The sequence below is a fragment of the Coptis chinensis genome, chromosome 3, assembly GCF_015680905.1.
Source record: "Coptis chinensis isolate HL-2020 chromosome 3, ASM1568090v1, whole genome shotgun sequence".
Taxonomy (NCBI): domain Eukaryota; kingdom Viridiplantae; phylum Streptophyta; class Magnoliopsida; order Ranunculales; family Ranunculaceae; genus Coptis; species Coptis chinensis.
This window is the reverse complement of record NC_141458.1, coordinates 82350972-82370432: the sequence shown is the minus strand read 5'-3', so window position 1 is coordinate 82370432 and position 19461 is coordinate 82350972. Positions and strand designations below refer to the sequence as shown.

Below are 19461 nucleotides of genomic sequence, written 5' to 3'. Positions count from 1 at the left end.
TTATATCTCCATTCCACCATCATCAATGACTGTCTCTGATTTTCCAGCTTTACACCATCTCTTTAAAATGTATTGGTTCGGCAAGTTATCATAATCATGAATTTTGTTCAAATATCCCAATACGTGTCTACAAATAACCCCTGAGCTTTCAAACATCTTGCAACTGCATGAAGCAAAATCCAAATTTTTTTTATAACAAATTTCCCGCACTCTATACTTTTCCACCATTTTCTTCCCCAAGATTTTCCTTTCAACTTTATAAATACAACAACTGTCATTGTCACCAAGAAGCTCAAATCTATAATTCAAGCTCTCCCACAACTCATCTTGAAATTTAAAAAACATCTCAAGTGTATAAACATCAGCCATGTGTACCAAAAAATTATGGGGCATTTTCAATTTAGGTTTCTCAATCATATCTTTGTTATATGCACTTAATTCTTCATGGCGTTGGTGCATAAGTCCCCTACCAAATTGAATCATAAAATCTACTAAAGAATTTTCCTTGGAAACATACCTCTTGTAGAATGAATGAGCGCTTTCCGCTCGTTGGCTACTTGACATACCAGCAGAGAAAATATGATTCACATATGCAGGCACCCATTGTGAACGAATATCGTACAATGACTGTAACCATTTGTTTTCATGTAAACCACTCCTCTCAACAAGATCAGTCCATTTGGAGTCAAACTCGTCCTTTGTCTCACATCTCCATATGCAACTTGAGAACTCACTGTAGTACTCAATATACTTAATTGTATCTAATCTCTCCGAGAATTTTGTCAATATGTGCCAACTGCAGTACTTGTGACGCAATGCCCATATTTAATATGCCAAAAGAAAGAAAAATAAAACAAAACAAAAATTACAATACCTGTGATAAGTATTTGGAAGAGCTAGAGAAATGGCTTTTGTCATTGTTGGATCCTGATCTATTATAATCATTTTCGGCGCGTCCGGCATAGCTTTTAAAAATTGGTCGAATAACCAACCAAACGTAACTGCAGTCTCATCACATAAAAATACACAAGCAAATAAAACGGTCTGGCCATGATTATTAACCCCACCCCATATAATGGTGCAAAAATCAATCCATATCGATTGGTTTTATACGTAGTATAAAAAATAACCACGTCTCCAAAAAACTTGTATGCTCACCTAGAGGTTGCATTTGTCCAAAAACAATGAGTAATCCTTTGTTCAACATCTACCTCAATTTTAAAAGTGAAAGAAGGATTCTTTGCTTGTTCCAATTTTAAGTACTCGTGAAACATATCTCCATCGTGGCCCTTCACCGCATTACGCTTGTTCCTTTTCTGGTTATATAAATCTCTATGTATAAAACCAATGTTTTCTATCCCACCTGACAGCACACCAAGCAAGTTGAATTGTTGATGTTGTGGTATATTAACCATGGCAAGTTGTTGCGTTAAACATTTTTGGGCAGTAGAAAAGCCACGGTGAGATCTTAGAAAGTGTACTCTACCTGGTGTTGACAATGAGTGAGTATGCCCCTCAATAAATACACTAACTATAAATGCACCAGATTTTGTCTTCGTTACTGCTATTTTTGCCTTACAATCTTCTTTTGTATTACCCCGACGCCTTTTTTTCCCAACATCCGCTACTAGTGAACTTTTTCCTTGTTTATAACAAAACATATTCCTTTCTTATTGCTGCACCATTCTTCTTCTGCTGAGACCAACTACGTACACTAAATCCAGCTATTTTTGCATATTCATTATAAAAGTTGTAAACATCATCCAATGATTCAAACTCCTGACCTACTTTTGGCTTCACATCGTTTAATACTTGAGGAGTGTAAATCTCAATATTTTCAGCACCTAAGCTCCCACTCTCTACATCGACTTCCGAATTTTCCATTTCACTATAACCTGACACAAAAATAAATTAAACTCATTACCAAAAAGCACTATGCAATAATAATTAATTATTATTTTAGCACGTATAGTTCCTACTAATAAGTACAATAAACAAATGGAAATAATGCATAAATAGTGTAGTGTGTGTAGTTAGTGGCATCTGTAAAGTATTGTTTATACTATGCATTTGCATCCAAGTAAGGACAAGTCCCCTCTCCCATCTCTATAGAACAAGCTTAAGGACGTTGTTTTTTCCTATTATTAGATCTCCATATATATAATTGAGTTCAGCCCTCGTGAGCCTAACAATGCAATTACCACTCTTCCTTCACTATATCTGATGGCTCCTCCATGCCCATTCCCTGCATGCATATGTCATTTAAAGCGTCATTCAATTTAAAGCTTCCTTCTATGGGTGGAATCTAAGAGCACATCTTGTCAACTGATGGCCGGCTTGAAGACCATCTGAATGCCAATAAGCTGACCAAGATTGCTTGACTCATGAATATGGCATGTCCCTAACCGACATCTGCATATAAGCTTCCAGATCTCTCACAACCTTGTTCACCACCTGATCACTGGTTTCTCTGCATCATTACTATAACACAACCAAGCATTTTTAATTTTTGTTTGCACGGTCACCAAGCTATACTGCTCACACATATAGACAATTTCAATATGCATGAATGTTGCCAGTTATTTTGTAGCATGGTCTTTTGTGGCACTGTGGTACTATGGTAGTATGTGATAATTGAAAAATGAAGAATCAAAGAGTGCGACATTCATTTTTTATTTTTATTTCAGTAGTTACGAAACAACACCAACGCCAAAGTAGTACCGATTTATTTTTGAACTATACATTGTAATTCTTTCACCTATACATCGTAAGTAACAAACACTTCAACTCCAAACCACTCCCTTAAATTTAAAATTTTTTAAAACAATAGAATGTTAAACTGAAGCACATGTCATATTACAACTACTAAAAATACAGTATGTATATTCCATCGGGAAAAAAGAGACTATATGCAAAATATTCTAGTTCTTCTTTAATATGATACTATTAAAGAAACATAAGTAGAACCAAATACCTTCAAACAATAGTGAAATTGTCCTTGTTTACTAAAGAAAAAGTACTAGAAGGAGAATATGAATGGTTTTTTTTTTTTTTTTTTTTTTGAGAGAAAAGAAAAAAGATTTAAGAGATTTAAGTAAAGAAAGAGAGCTTAACTGTGAGGGAGAGGGAGAGGGAGAGAGAGAGAGAGTCACGTAATGGAGGAGAGAAAATAGGGAGGGAAAGAGAGAAAATAATAGAGATTACAGTGGGTTTTTTTTTTGTTTTGGATTACTAAATCTCATGGGATCTCATAAGGTTTAGTTCGTTAATCACTAATTTAAGTACGTACTTCTAAGATTGGGACTCTATTAGCCTGGCTCTTAAACGGATGTACTTATATTTCTAATTTTCAGACTTAACAAAAAAAGAAAATCTCACATGAGAAACAAAAAAAAAAAGCAAATAATCTCCTAATTTCCCTATTCGTGACTCTATCTCTCACTAATATTCTCTCCCTCCAAATTCTCTCTCCTCTGTCTCAGGTTTTATCTCTGCTTTTATCTCTCTTTCCCAGTTCTCTTTTCTTGTCTCTTTTTCTTTGGTATCTCCTCTCTTTCTCTCCATATTAACTAATGAAAAAGAAAAAAAAAAACTTAATCCCCCTACTCTCCACAAAAACCAAACTGACATGGAATAAGCACTATTGGCAATTGAAACTATAACGAATCTGAAGCGATTGTTTCTTTAACCTTGAATTATTGATGAAGTCTAGAAAAAATTGAATTGGATTCAACTATTTTATGAGTTATTTATGTGAATATATAGTTGAAATGATTGTTCTCACGACATCAATGAACTGCGGCCTGTGATTCAATTCGTCACCCACGCTACGAGACTGAGGTTGGTCATCATTGTCACTTTATGAAAGGAAAACGGTGTTAACATTTGAACTGTTCCTTAATTTATCCAGAACTATTTTTCTCTCATCGTGGCAGGTAGCACCATATATCATAGGTTTATGAAGCTTTATCGCGTACTCGGTCAATGCAAAAAGATTATCAGAGAAAACAATAATCTTATGTCCACACTGTTGTACGTGATACCGTATCAGAAACTCACAAGCCTTGAACTTATTTGGATTCATCGCATAAAGTGCATGCTTTTTCTTTGAATTTCTTTCTTCAAGTACTTCTCCATGAACTCCTTTGTCATTGGACACTGTACTTCGGTGCATTGAACATTAGCAATGAACCCACACTTAACCAGATCCAACCAATTTGTTTCATATAATTTGGGACCAATAAGGAAGTTGAGATCACTTATACGATCATCTTCTCTCACAAGTGTAGCAGTGAGGCCGAGTTTGCAATGAGATTTGGTTATGCTGATGACTTTTCGGAACACTTGTGCAGGAACCACATGCACCTCGTCCATGATAAGCCCCCATTCTCTATTTCTTATCTCTTCAATGAGCTTCTCAGACTCTTTAGATCGTATACCACCAAAAGCAACCATGTTATAAGTGGTCACAACAATGCCTGCATTTCGGTGAAGATCTTCTTTATCATCAGCGGTAAAACGACATACTTCATCTTCTCGAATGGTAGACCAACGCTTGAACTGTTCGGTCCATTGGTCCACAAAAACAACACTTGTAGCTAGGCAAAGGCAGCTTTTACATATTCGACGTGACGCTGAGATGCTAACTAGCGACTTTCCTGCTCCACAAGGCAGTATAATAATGCCAGATCTCGCTCTCCCAGTACCAAACATTATACTAAGGCTCTCTTCTTGGTATGGTCGTGCCTGTACTTGAGGCTTAAGTTCAATTTTTTGTGTGTCGTCGAAGCTTAAGTCATACATTCAAAAACGTTGTAGATAAGGGCACCAACAATGTGTGCCTGATAATTACTCACACATCAAACACTCGTAAGCACACACCTAACTGGATATTCTACGACGCGCACAAATCGACAACACTGGTTACATTAAATAAATATTTTAGAAGAAGAAGATGGATTTGAATGGGGAAATGGTGAGAAGTTAAACAGAGTGAAGAAGAAGAGGAACATAAGAGAAAGAGAGAAAACTAAAAAAGAGAGTTTGAAGAAGAAGAGGAACATGAAAGAAAGAGAGAAAGCTAAAAAAGAGAGTTTGAAGAGAATCAATGGAGAGAATACGGGATTATTTGCCTTTTTTTTGTTTCTCACGTGAGATTTAATTTCTTTTTTTGTTAAGTTCATTAGTTAGAAATATAAATACATCCGTTTAAGAGCCGGGCTGTATATATATTGTCCTTTTCTAAAACATAATTATTTAAGTTAACTTAAAATAAGTACGTAAATAAAATTTCACCTATAAAATGAATTCAAATCTAATTTTTTTGTGGTTATGAAATACTCACCATAAAGATCATCTTCATAAAATTTCAGCTCATTTAAAAACCTCTAACATAGATAAAAATTGTTGTCATCTTTAAAAATAAATCTAACGGTTCAGAAAAGTTGAGTTTTTGCAATAATTTTTTGCCAATGTTGGAGGTTTCCAAATGAGCTGAAATTTTATGGAGATGATCTTTATAGTTAGTATATCATATCCACAAAACATTGGGGTTGAATTCATTTTATAGGTGAAGTTTTACTTTCGTACTTATTTTAAGTTAACTTAAGTATCTACTTTTTAGAGAATGACTATATATATATATATATATGTGTGTATGTGTGTGTGTGTGTGTGTGGCTTGGTCATAGACTAGGTGATAATGACAATCTCTACCACCTTAATGTGACATAGTCATAGTGATTGTGGAATGAACCAACGCATGTCTAACACTTTTCTCTTTTCTTTTAACAATTAAAGTAGTGTGGGACCCATCATAATTTATCCAAATGTGGCATAGTAATCATCTAAATGGTTTTGGGATGACCCAATCTAACCCCAATACCATTGAAATACTCAATTCAATAAAGGCCAATCTCAAATTTTTATTTATTCATTTATTTTTTACTAAAACTTTATCTCTGAATAAGTCTGGTTGTACAAATCTCTCTTATGTCATGGTTTAACCAACCTAAGAAGTCTGGAGACTTCTTGGACCAATAATTAGAGAACTGACAAGGACAACATACAACAAAGGCTTGATAGGGCACTCTCATGTCCGGAGTGGCACCTCATCATCTTCCCTAAATCCATTCTCTATCATTTACCAATCATTAAATTTGACCACTCTCCAATCCTTCACAACACTCACCCACCATTTCAAAACACACACAAGCCTTTTAAATTCCACTATATGTGGATTGACCACCCTGACTATCACACTGGCGTTACAAACGTTTGGTAGAGAGTTCATCTCCCCTTAAATAGTCCATATTACCTTTCCTTTGGTAAACATCTATCCTCCACAAAAAAGGCTTTCAAATTCTGGAACAAAAGTACCTTTGGTAATATTTTTAAAAGGATTTCTCTTCTCAAAAATCATATTGCAAACATTCAAACTAGAAACCCCTTTAGAGAAAATGTTAACTTAGAACACATTGCTTTTGCTAAATTTGATCTTTTACTTACAAGTGAGGAAAAAATCTGGGAACAAAAATCTAGAGATAAATATATCTTGGAAGGGGATAAAAATACACAGCCACAGCATTTTCACATCAAAACTCCTATACACAAAAAATTCAATAAAATTGAATGTCTTAAAGACTCTCAAGGAAATTGGGTTAATCATCATGACATAGGCCTTACTGTGGTTTAATTTAATTTCTTACTTCCAAAATCTTTTGTCTAGTAGAATAATTGTTGCTCTCCAACCTATAGCTATCCTTTTCTGACCTGGAATCTCTCTATAAGACAATAATGACATTCTCATACCTGTAAATTTTAAAGAAGTTCAAGATGTTGTGTTTAGCATTGGAGGCCTCAAGGCACCTGGCCCTAATGGCTTTCCAGCAATCTTTTACCACAACTCTTGGGATATTATTGGGAATTCAACCCACCATTTACCACAACTCTTGAGATATTATTGGGAATTCAACCCACCAAATGGTTTTAGATTTCTTCATCCAAGGGCATTCTCTTGCTCCCATAAACCACACCAACATTGTTTTAATCCCAAAGTGTGTAAAACCCTGTGTCATTCAATGAGTTCCGGCCTACAAGTCTTTGTAACATATCCTACCTATAAGATCATTTTCAAACTCCTCTCCAATAAACTTAAACATACAATCTCAAATTGTATATTCCCTTTCCAAAGTGCCTTTGTGCCAAAAAGGCAAATAAGTGAGAACATCATTCTTGCTCATGAGATCATGCATATACCCTTAAGCTCACAAAAAGGAAGTTATGGACTCATGGCTATCAAACTAGACATGTCAAAGCCTTTGACAAAGTCTGTTGATCCTCTATCCTATCCACTCTCTCATCCCTAGGTTTTGAACAAAAAATTGTCCACCTTGTCAGACAATACATTACCTTCCCCCACTTCTCTCTAATCATTAATGACACACCTACGTGCCACTTCAAGTTTGCTAGGGGTCTCAGGCAAGGATACCCCTTATCTCCTATCCTATTTATTATTCTTTGTATGGAGATTCTCTCAAGGATTCTTAGTCAAAAAACCAATGAAAACAAACTTCATGATATGGTATCAAAATTTCAAGGAATAGTTCTGTAATCTCTCACCTCCTTTTTGTTGATGATGCATTCATTTTTTTAGAGCCAATTTAGAAGAAGCAACTAAGCTTATTCATGCTTTAAGACAGTTATGTAAGATCATAGGACAATAGATTAACTATGACAAACCTGGCATACATTTTAGTAAAAACATGCCTATGATCAGAAAAATAGCATCTCCCATATGCTTGTGGGGGACATATATTGTCATCAATATATTCAACACGTGTCATTGCCATTGATCATATCTTGATACTAACTTATTGAATCATTATAATTAGTTATCTCAAGAGTCATGAGTTATCAAATGGTTACAAAATAAACATGAATACTTGCATTAAATATCATCAATAAATGGAGCACCAAAGGTGGATCTCATTCAATTCATGGAGCACCAAAAGGGGGGAGGGAATTCTTTATATTTCCTCTCCACTCTCTAAACAAAGGAGGGAGAATTCTAGGCTTCTTCTCCACTCTCCATCTTCTCCATTCGTCATCGATCATTCGATCCCAGAATCCAAATAATGAACTACGTTCGACTTGATTCCAGGTCGTCATGAATTGGATACGTAGGCATTTTGATCTTTCGAACTCAGTCGCAACATCATTCTCCCCAAAATTCCTATATAAGTAAGGTTCAACCAAACAGAACCTTTACAATGCTCAATATGAGACCTATTCAAATAGGGGGGAAATACCTAGGGTAGAATATAAATCTAAGATTTTTAGTAGCATTATCTCCAAAGTAAATAATAAAATCTTTGGTTGAAAAAGTAAGCTCCTCTCACAAGCAGCTAGAACTGTTTTGATTAAATCCATTACATCTGCCATTCCTTTTACCTCATAAATTTACAACTACAATAAATGCCCTTCAAAGGGACTTCTGGTAGGGCACAAGCCCAGGAAGAAAACACCATTTGTACCTTAAAACATGGAACTTCATATGTAAATAAAAAAAAAATGGAAGCATTGGAATCAGATATGTTGAAATGGATAATTGATAAGCACCCAAAATTGTAATAAAACCCCGTAGAGACATAACATTTTGGTTAATTATGTGTTGAATAATCGTAAAATAATTATATTTTTGTGTTTTCATAGGGTTTCGCAGTTAACGTAAAAATGATGATAAAACCAGTATTTAAGCATGAAATAATGTTCACTACAACAGAATGCTCCCTTTTGCAGCGCTCGAAAATTGTTGGTAAAAGACATCAATTGTCACACCTTCTAGTGTCGCCAAAATGATTGTTGTTCTATCAACCCCGGGCTTACTTGGATTTACTACTGCAGCGTAGCAAATGCTCTATTTTCTTTTTTCTTTTTAACTAATAAATATCTTTTTTCGAGGAAATTAACCTTGTGCAACGTTGTTGCCGCCACTACAATGGACTTAATCAGTAGCAACACCATCTTCGTAGCAACAAGTTTTTCCATTCATGTGCCGGGATATTCATTTTTGCAACAAAAGTTTTTGGCGGGGTCTTTTTCATTCTTGGCTTCAACTAAAAAGGAATAAAATTAGAAAACCCTAAAAACACTTTTCTTTCTCTCTCTCTCTCTCTCTCCAGCAGCCCCATTTTTATTTTTATTTTTCATTTCTTCAATTAAAGTTTCGCAAGCCTTAATCTTGTTCCTCCACCACCACAAAGCTATGATAATCTCTCTCTCTATTAAAGTTTAAAGATTTAATTTCTGTATTGGTTTTGGGTTAATCCTCCACCACCAGAAATAATGGAGTAGTTTTTGTGAACAGAATTAAGAAGTTTATAATAAGCGATGGTTTGTAGGTAATTAAAAATAGTTTCTACTGAAACTAGTCTGCCTATCCTTCAGCGGATTGGAATTCAGGATTGAACTTTGGGCTCTGGAAGAGAGAGTAGTCACTGTTGGTGCAGATGAGGTATGTTCTTGAATAAGTGCTCTGGTACTCTGAATTAATCTGAGATACTACTACATTATTCTTTGCGTATAATTTTAAAGTAGCCAATCCAAAAAAATTGTTGAATCATTTTATTATAAAAAAATTTAAGTATTGGTTTACTACTTCTATTGCTACTACTACTACTTACCAATTGTATGCCACCGAATTAGGTGCTCAATCTATTGCATCACTCCTTGCATTGCTTTCCAAGACGCCAATGACATGTATTTCGGTTGAAGCAAAATATGATTAAGAGAAAACAGATCAAGATTGAGCCTTTTGGACAAGATTCAATCATAGTAAGACGCTAAAAAGATGAAGTTAAATCTGTTGATTAAAAAATTGCATAACAAGGTTATATACACCGTAGTGAAGGAAAACTTCTTAAATTTTATTTTTGGCTTTTTTCGCTTTTCCGGTTGGATTTGTTATAAAGCTTCTTGGTGTATATTCCTCTTTGGGGAGTATAGATAACTTATATAAAAGTTCCAGGGATTTGCTTCATAAGGTTTCTGGGAATTTTAAGGAATGTCAGTACACACTACTCGATCCTGATGTTGCTTGTCATCACTTTTGCAGGAGTAATCAATTACTCCACTTGATGGAAAAAGATACAAGCAACTTCCGTATTACCAATTGTCCAACTTGTTTTAAAGAGGACGATATTGACATGGGATTTGATATGCAAACTTAAGGTGTGTTAGTCCAAAGTTTGAAAATGCAATTACAGAAACAGGAGGTAAGTTCAATTTGTAAAGGGGTCCATGACGTTCATGATTATGAATGATCTGACTGTAAAGGGTGTGCCATTCACCAATCTCTAGCATCTCCCTTGTGAACAAACAGGGTGTGCCATTCAGTGACTTAGAGGAACGGGCTGTCAATGTTGGTGAACAAGAGGTATTTTTAAGAAAATATTTATTGTACTTACTTTTTATTTTTATTTTGTTATAAAGATAACTTTATTGGATGTAGGTAAATACTCAATATGTGTTTTAGGTATTTAACTGTTAGATTTTGGCTTAACTAGTTTTGGTTTGGAATCAACATGGCACAACCTTCTTTGCACTGATTCATGAATCAAATCACAACCCACGCAGCAAGGAAATGGAATGACAATTCAGGTTTGTTTTGCACAGTCTCTACTATGCAAAGCTTCATCCATATATAATCAAAGAAAGAAATTGAATGCTGGAAACATGAAAACAGTTATGGTGTTCAATATTAGCTTAACCATTTGAAGATAACAATTAATAAAAGTATATATACAGATATTATGTTGTAAGTACAGATTAATTATTTTTTCTTTATATCATTCAATACTTCATTATTTGTGTCTTTGTTATTCAATATTGTTCTCCATTGTCTTTGTTTTCTTGTTGGCTAAATATATACTTGTTTTTCATTGTTTAGGATGGAAAGATAATCAGGGTTAGCTCAATCCAACAGGTTAGAATGGTTATATTTTCTTAGTGAATATCATAAAGGTTCGGACTAGAAAGTAGAATCCCTGATAACAAATTTGTTTTGCATCTTTAATTTAGGTTGCTTTAATCTATTTCTATTATTTATTGTAATTCTTTTAAGCATTCATTTGATTTCACATTTTATAATCCTTCAGTCTTAATTAAATTGGCCTAGCTATAATTGTTGGATTTGGGTATTTAGTCTCTTCTCAGTTTGGTTCAATCTCTGTTTATTGCCATGATTTGCTCGTTGAAGGTTTGTTTGAAGTTTAAGAGTACTTGTTATAGTTGGGTACATTTGTTGTTCTTAAGTTTGAATAAATTGTTCTAGTGGCTAACCTTTTCATTGAAGACTCCAAGTTCCAACTGTTTTCCGGTTGTAGGGATTACTTGGAACAAGGAGGGACTTGTTTTGAGAAGTTGAGAGATTTTTCATATTGTCCGGTTTGATCTTTCTTTGTCGTGAATTTTCTCTTCCTGTGATATGTACCTTGGATTCACATGTTACGGTGCACTTTTGTTTTGACTTTTCATGGTACTTATAATTTCTAAGTTGGTATTTGCTTGGTATTTTTGTGGCATCGATGCAGTTGAGCACATGTGCAGGCCAATTATGATGGGTTGATGTAGTTGTGTTGCCACATCTTAGGTCCATAGGTTTGAGTGTTTGACGCACTTGTTGAAAATATTTTTGCATTGCATACTATAATACTTTTAGCTTTACTGTCTTTAATTACTTTCTTAATTATGCCTCTTTTTCTTTTTCTTTTTTTCTAGGTACTAGATTGATCGATCAGATGCCATATGATTAACGAAGAATACTAGCTTGGATGGATGGTGTTCAAATTTGAAGAAAATGCATATTTGTTGATTTTGCTAAGTTCTAGTTTTTAAGAAATTTGCCTAAATAAGTTAATAGTTGAGGAAATTTTTTAAGACGGTGTATTAGCAAAGACCCATGTGGTTGTGTGAAATACTTTTGTAGTGGATGATCTTAGTTAATGAAATTAATATATTTTGCTATAATTACTGTGCATTGATATGGGGTTGTAATTACGTAAGTTGTATTTGGCACAATCTGCAAATAAAAAAGAATCAAAATCGTGGAAAAAATGTGGAGACATCTAATGCGGCTAAAAACATTCTTTTGCAACACTAATAAGAGCCCAAAACTGTAGTTTTAACCCTGTAACAGTCATACTTTTAGACCAATTATGTGAGTAATAATTAAGAGTTAATAATTTATTCGTGTTTTATGCGCGTTCCTGGGCTTCAAAGTCAATTATGTGCAGAAATGTGCCACTTTGATGAGATAAAGGAGCAATGGTTGGTTGCTAAAGAGTTTTATGATTAAAGGCCAAGATTCAAGAAGACAAAGCCTTTCTAAAGCCCGTTAAAGCTGAAAAGTCAAAGTCAACGCGAAATGAAAACAACACAAAAGTCGATGAAGAACTTCCGAAGGCCGTATCTTTGGACTCGGATCTTGGAATTGGGTCTACCTTATGTCAAAACGACCGGCTAGGAAAGAGCTTTCCAATGGTCCAAGCCTTAACCCAATCAGAGGAGCAGAAGTGGACAAAAAGTCTGTAGAAGCCAACTGCAGCTGAAGAGGCCTTTTTGGACTGAAAGAATTGGGTTTTGGGCCTGATTCTCTGGCCCAAAACATGGCTCCAAGCCCATGCACGATTTTTGGATCTGAAACATATAAAAACAAAAGATTAGCTCTTTGTTAATGGTAGCTAGTTAGACCTAAAACTATAGATAATTCTAGATCTAGTTTTCATTAAATAAAATTAAGTTTAGTTCATTTAAATTCTTGTTTTAGATTAATCTTTAGAATCATTGTTCTTCATTAGTTTGATAAATAAAATAGCTAGTTTGTCAATTTCTATTTTTGTCATTTCAATTTATAGATCTAATTTTAATTCTTGTTGAGTATCATTTCTGAGTTGTTAAATTAGATTGAAGTATTGTTAGTTAAATTAGCTAAGTTAGAATTTTTGTATGATGTTTAGTTATAATTCAATGAGAAATAATGGTTTGATGAATCAAGGCTAAAACCTCCATTAGAGGGGTTGATGAAGCCTTGATGAAAACTTAGTTGTATAGTGTAGAGTCGTTGTAGAGTCTATTCCATTCTAGAAGGTCGTGTTTCGCCATGAGAATGGGTGGACGACCTCACATGCTAGTTATAATTGGCAGAAATGCCATGCTAATTAGGGATTAGAACGAGCAATTCTTACCGTAAGAACGTAAGAATTGGATTACAACAGTCTATGCTAGGTGATGAAGTTGGATTCGAGGTGGATTCACTTCCCCCCTAATTCTTTATCTAGATTCACATTTCAGTATTCCGTAGCATTCCGTTATTCGTAACTTGTCAATTGAATCCACCCCGTAGTATAGAATTCCCCTCGTAAATCTCTCACTAGACATAAGACTGATTAGTTAAGTAAGAAATCATTCCATGCTAAAGAACTAGGAGTGGAACGAATTTCCTACTCTACTATATCTTAATTTGATTGAGAGTAGAAAACTTTGATAGCAATTAGTAAAAATGAGTTTTAGTTTACTTACGTTTTGAGTTTCATCGTTCATTAATATAGGTAAACTTTATCTTTTTATGTTTATCAAATGGCGCCGCTGCCATCTTAGTTCCATTTAGCATTGTTTTCTTACTATAATTAGTCATTTAGCATTGTGGTTCTCCGTTTCAGCATTGAATAGTTCCTCGAAAAATTGCACGGAGCGCACCTGCGCTAAAGTTACTGGAAGCTGAGCACGACCCGCGCTCAAACACTGTAACTTGAAGTTTACACTAAGCGCACCTGCGCCCAAAGTGAGCGCACCCGCACCCTAAGCTGAATTTTGCCGGATTTCCACAGGTTTGTTTTGAACTTCGATTTTTTAAGTTTTTCAGTGTTCGAACTTGTTATATACACTGAACACACGTAAACAAGACGTTATTCATAAGCGAAGCAAGGGCCTTGTCAGGTATTCCTTTCTTCCATACCTCGCATCTCCAGTTAGAGGTTTATACTAATATATCAAGATTGTTTGGAGTGTTGTCGTGTTTAGATTTAGACTTACATGAGATTAAGGTCTAGTCGGAGAAAAACACCGAACGTAATTAACCGTCAACCTCAACAAACAAGTCTATCGAGTATACCAATCACTACACCTCTAGCTACTATCCCACCCACCACACCGACATAATGGTGAAAGAAAGAGAGACTCCTCTCTCGACTTTTACAAAGCCTTGGCGATAGCCCTAAATCTTGTATCGTTCTAGCAGACGATTAGGGATTTTTGAATCCCTCAAACATATTTAATTTGTTACCCGCTTTTCATGGTTTAGACCATGAAAAACCTTATCGGCATTAATTAGGATTGAACAAGTCCTTACAACATTCCATCATCCCTATGGTTGGTGCGGAACAAATTAAACCGAGGGTATTTCCCTTCACCTTAGCCGATAAAGCAGCGGCGTCTTGGTTAATCGCCTGCCTAACTCTGTGGACTCGTGGGCTAAACTTGTTCAGCTGTTTATGGAACATTTTTACCCATCCCTAAAGACGGATGAGATGCTTTCCAAGATTCATTTTTTTCAATAGAATCCTCATGAATCATTTTCTGAGGCTTGGAATCGTTTCACCGATCTGCTTATAGAGTGTCCACACCATAACCTAGCAAAAGACACGTTAGATCGTGCCTTTTTCAAAGGACTTCTACATCACCATAAAGAAGTCCTTGACATAATGAATGGGGGTAGTTTCCTAAGTAAAGGAGCCTCGGAGGCTTACAAATTTTAGAAGATCAAACTAAACCCAATAATAATTGGGGGTAGTGATGATATCCCCCGCTCGCTAGTTCTTCTTCAACAGCTAAAGGCCACGGTATATTTGAGATGAAACCCAATCCAACTTAAAAATTTAATCGAATCTCTAACTAAAAGGTTGAGGCTATTTACGTTCAACAAAAGCCTATCCCCGTCATGAATGTAAACTCCAACCCATGTAATTTCTTTTTGAGTCCGGAGCACCCTGACTCCTATTGTCCTCTCGCCTATGAACAACAACAATCAGAGCAAGATAATGCTTGCTCCATTAATACCTATCCTATTCCTAATGCCCCATGGAGACAAAATCCCAACTTCAGTTGGCGAAACAATCAACAAGTTACACCTCCAGGGTTTAATAACCAAAATGTTAGGCAAGCAAACAATTATAATCAAGCTCCACCTAGGCAAGGACAAGGACAAGGTCAGGGGAATTATAATAATTATAACAACCAAGCGCAACCACAACAAGGTCAAATACAAGGTCAGGGTAATTATAATAGTTATAATATCAATAGAGGTATCGTTCCAGTTAACAATAGTAACTATCACAACCCACCCATAAATAATCAACATGAGATAGTTCCAATCGCACCACCTGTGACTACTACACCTACACAACCGGATCGTATCGGCGCCTTTATACAAAGTTACCCAACAACTTTTCCAAACAATGACTCAATCAAACCAACGGATCTTACAATCCATAAATGCGGGCATACAACAAGGTTAGCCCAAGAGAAAGCCCAACCAAAAGGCGTGTTTCCGGGACAAGCGATACCAAACCCTAAAATAGCAAACCACGCTTTGAGGTAAACGGTAATACTAGTAATGGAAACTACAATCGTAGGTGACCTAAATGCCATCACTACTCTCCGCTTACGAAGAGTGGTTGATAACAAAGTAACTATGCCTATAGTTACCCCATCAATACTCCCTACACCGGATATCGAACTAGATACCGAAATAGAAACTAAAGAGCCTACCACTGTAGAGGTACCAGTTAAACCCACTACACCATAACAGGCTATTTGCAACGGCAAAAAAGCGTTGCTAATAATTTTCACAACGCTTTTTAAGCGTTGCAAATATGGCGTCGGTAAAGTGTTGGAAATATTTGCAACGTTAAAAGCGTTAAAACAAATTTCAAAAAAAGCGTTACAAAACGAAATTTCCAACGCTTTAGTATAACTATTTCAGACACATATTTAAAACCTTTGCAACGGTTTTTAATTCACAAACGCTTTTTAAGCGTTGGTAATTTGTTAAAATTTTTACCAACGGTTTTTAAGCGTTGCAAAGTTGTTAGTTAATTTAAAAAAAATAATTTAAAATTCGTTTGTAACGGTTATAAAAGCGTTACAAATTTGTTAGTTAATTTAAAAAAATAATTTAAAATTAGTTTGTAACGATTATAAAGCGTTACAAATTTGTTAGTTAATTTAAAAAATAATTTAAAATTAGTTTGTAACGGTTATGAACCGTTCTTGATGGGTTGCTAATAAAAAAAAATTCTCATTTTTGTAGCGAGAAAATTCTCATTCCCACCAAAATTCGTACAATAAAATTTATAACAGAGCAAAGCATTACTAAAAGTTCTTCTCCACTAAAACTGTGATACAGACATTCCCCAAAACTATAAAATGGTAGTCTCCCAACAAAATACAATTAAAACGACTTCTAGTGCACCTAGGGGATAATAATTCCTTCTAATAGATAAAAAGTAAAGTCTAAAGTTCAAATAACCTTACGATGGTCGACGCGGTGAAACATGAGCTTCCTCCGAGCTCTACAACTAGTTCTATAAGCAATAAACAATATGTCCAAGAGCAAACACAAGAGAAGACAAAACAAAAACAGGCATCCCCATGACTTGTTCAAATGAAGCTTCCGCCTAGCCAAAGAAGTTGCAGAACCCTCGGCAGACTTCCACATTCCCATTCAATCAAGCAAGCCTTCACCGACAATATCAAAATGGAAACAAAAGAACGTAAACTCGTCAGTCCCCAAATACGGTCCATGAGATAACCCAGTCCATCACACAAATGAATAAACACCTACCAAAAGCATAACCCAAATAAATGAACGAAGAAGTAGTAAAGAATAGAATACAAGATAACATATAAACATACATACATGTAATGACAAGAGATCTGATAAGTGAAACGAGTGGAATATCCATGAACGAAGTTCGAAACCCATATCTTCTCAAATGCTGTTTAAATCCATGACAACTAACACAAGTAAAATGAGGTAGTAACACAAGTAAATTTTGGGTGTTAATAGGAAACAGACAGCAGAAAAATTATACAGTACACTATTATTAACACTGAAGAGAAGTCTGAAAAATTTATTGGAAAATTTAAGTTTAAAAAATTCAAGTATTGCGGAAAGGGACTCACCAAACAGAGAAGTCTGAATTTCAAATACCCACCAAACATCGAGAAATGTTGATGAGTTTATAAGCACTTACAAAGTTGCATCAACTTAGAGATTGGGATACAAAATAACTATTAAGAAACAAGATGCGGGAAGATTCATACACACCTCTCATATTGAGTATCAACAACTCTGTCCCAATTCATACTTATCCAAGAGCCCTTTTGTAATCTAAAGACAATAATAGAGTGTGTTGCTTTTCGAGAAATAACATAAACAAATTCAACCACATTCCTAGATGACAAAATGACTATGATTTCATCTTTCTATTGAGGTCTTACCTTGTAAGCACCCTGGTACTCACCAACCTGCAAAAGAACAACACCAAAAAGTAAGAAGCAAAATGTATGGTGCAATCTCTGTTTTCCCAAGCAAAGAAAAATTTTATCCTTATTACCTCTTCACCCATCACAAAGACCGTGGGGTCAGCAGACATTTCCTCATCGAGAGCAGAATTCAAAGCATCTCGGACCGTCATCTGGAAATTAAAAAATCCCAAAATTTCGATTAACCCATTGCCACGAGATTCATTTGCACCACTGACACTTAAAAATTAGTGCAATTTAGAAATCTAAACTATCGTGGCTTCAAAATTAGTGCAATTTAAGTGCACAATGAACATCAACTTAAAACAATAATTGAAGTAAATAATAAACCAATGAAAATGATGAAATAATAATATGTACCTCTTTCGCCCCCGTTGCATAACTTCTCGAGGCAATCACAGCAGGCCTAATCTGGTAAAAAAAACAAAAGAAAATACAGACTTAAAAAACAAACAAACGAAGAAAAAAAAAAGAATAGGTTTTTATTATTATTAATTTATTTACCAAAGAAGTAACACCTCCGGGATTAGTAAACTTTTGTTTCAACAGTCCCAACATCTTAAAACTCCCTCTGATTTACTATCAAAAACAGAAAAAGAATAATTCCAAAGAACTCAGGATTATACAAGAAAAAATAGATCTTGAATGACGGAAAATAGATCTGCTTGGTTTCTTCACCTGCTGGAATATCTAGTATTGAGTAGGGAAAGGGACTCACCAAACAGAGAAATGCTTCGAGTCATGAAATATAATGGACATATTACAGTATCGTTGTAAATCACGAGGAAATGAGGCTGACTGACTTAGTTACGGAAAAGAAAAAGTAATCCTAGATGTCTAAATTCCATATAATGCTATCTTTCATAAATTCTTTCAAAAAGATTGCAATCGTGAAAGAAAATGCTACTATGAGATTGTCTCTACAAGAGAACACCTTGCACAACTATTTTCTATTTCTTCATGCATGCTTTGTGGGCAAAAGCCATAGAATCCATTCATCATCTTCTTTTGAATTGGCATTTTACGAAAGCAATGTGGTATCTTATTCCCTCGGCAACTTCGGTTTGACACAATTTCAAAGCTTGCGTCAAGCAATGGATTGATCTATGGTATAATCAACGAACCGGGTGGTTCATTGATAGAATTATTTGGACTAAATACCTATTTTTGTGTTTGGAACATTTGGCTTATAAGATGCTCAGGGTACCACAACAAAGACCACCGAACTTGTTTTCAAAGATGGCAAACAAGCTCTTTGTGGCATCGTAAATCTTGAAACTCAATTCTGCAGGCAATTATCACCAAGATAGTCCATGGATCCCACCGGAAAAAATAATTCTATGAACTTAAAACCGATGCTTGTTTTAAACATTGCAATATTTCTAGTTATGGCTATACCAACAGATTGTAATGGTGGTTTTACCGCTTTGGGAACTGAACAAGGAAGGGACCTCACAACTAAAGCGTAGTAGAGGATGCTCCAAGCAACCAATGGAGCGGGAAATTCAATTACACACACCTAGATAATACATTATCCAATGGTAATTTTTCTACTATAGAAAATGTTCTAATAAGTGGGTCAAGAGATCGAGACAAAGTAGCTCGTACTTTATATCGGTGAGGCTACCTAAATGACTTATCTACACCATCGGGTCCACCACTCAAAGCCCTGAATAACCCAAACCCATCAATTATATTCAAAATTCACCAACTAGTTGATTTTAACCAAAAGAAGTAGCAAGTACCGGGCTTGCTGAAAGTGAAGCCATGGCTTGAGGATTAAGAGCAGCTTCAGTAGGAGGTGTTGGAAATGCCGACGTAACATCAGAAGTGAGAGTGCCCATAAAAAGATTGCAAT

General features: G+C 35.3%; 2 protein-coding genes and 1 pseudogene across 2 annotated transcripts; all 3 read right to left on the bottom strand.

The window, feature by feature from the left end:
• Positions 1 to 963, bottom strand: LOC147511123 (protein FAR-RED IMPAIRED RESPONSE 1-like). Its single transcript, XM_086598365.1, has 2 exons — positions 875 to 963; positions 1 to 796 (listed from the first exon to the last, which is right to left on the bottom strand). Exons 1-2 carry the CDS (start codon positions 961 to 963, stop codon positions 1 to 3), a joined length of 885 nt encoding a protein of 294 aa, XP_086454491.1.
• Positions 964 to 4080: 3117 nt separating this feature from the next.
• On the bottom strand, positions 4081 to 4713 carry LOC147511122 (general transcription and DNA repair factor IIH helicase/translocase subunit XPB1 pseudogene; annotated as a pseudogene).
• An 11643-nt stretch (positions 4714 to 16356) lies between these two features.
• Positions 16357 to 18309, bottom strand: LOC147511121 (pyruvate dehydrogenase E1 component subunit beta-1, mitochondrial-like). Its single transcript, XM_086599368.1, has 8 exons — positions 18282 to 18309; positions 18108 to 18182; positions 17964 to 18014; positions 17675 to 17755; positions 17559 to 17585; positions 17386 to 17448; positions 16975 to 17053; positions 16357 to 16895 (listed from the first exon to the last, which is right to left on the bottom strand). Exons 2-6 carry the CDS (start codon positions 18159 to 18161, stop codon positions 17401 to 17403), a joined length of 261 nt encoding a protein of 86 aa, XP_086455494.1. The 5' UTR covers positions 18162 to 18182; positions 18282 to 18309; the 3' UTR covers positions 16357 to 16895; positions 16975 to 17053; positions 17386 to 17400.
• Positions 18310 to 19461: the final 1152 nt, after the last annotated feature.

Bases quoted from the DNA above. Each gene is read 5' to 3' on its own strand.
- LOC147511123 (XM_086598365.1), bottom strand. From the start codon at position 963: ATGCCGGACGCGCCGAAAATGATTATAATAGATCAGGATCCAACAATG. The intron at 797-874 runs GTATTGTAATTT...CAAGTACTGCAG, and splicing joins CTTCCAAATACTTATCACAG to TTGGCACATATTGACAAAAT.
- LOC147511121 (XM_086599368.1), bottom strand. From the start codon at position 18,161: ATGTTGGGACTGTTGAAACAAAAGTTTACTAATCCCGGAGGTGTTACT. The intron at 17,756-17,963 runs GTACATATTATT...TTTAATTTCCAG, and splicing joins ATGCAACGGGGGCGAAAGAG to ATGACGGTCCGAGATGCTTT. The intron at 17,586-17,674 runs GTAATAAGGATA...GTTCTTTTGCAG, and splicing joins TCTTTGTGATGGGTGAAGAG to GTTGGTGAGTACCAGGGTGC.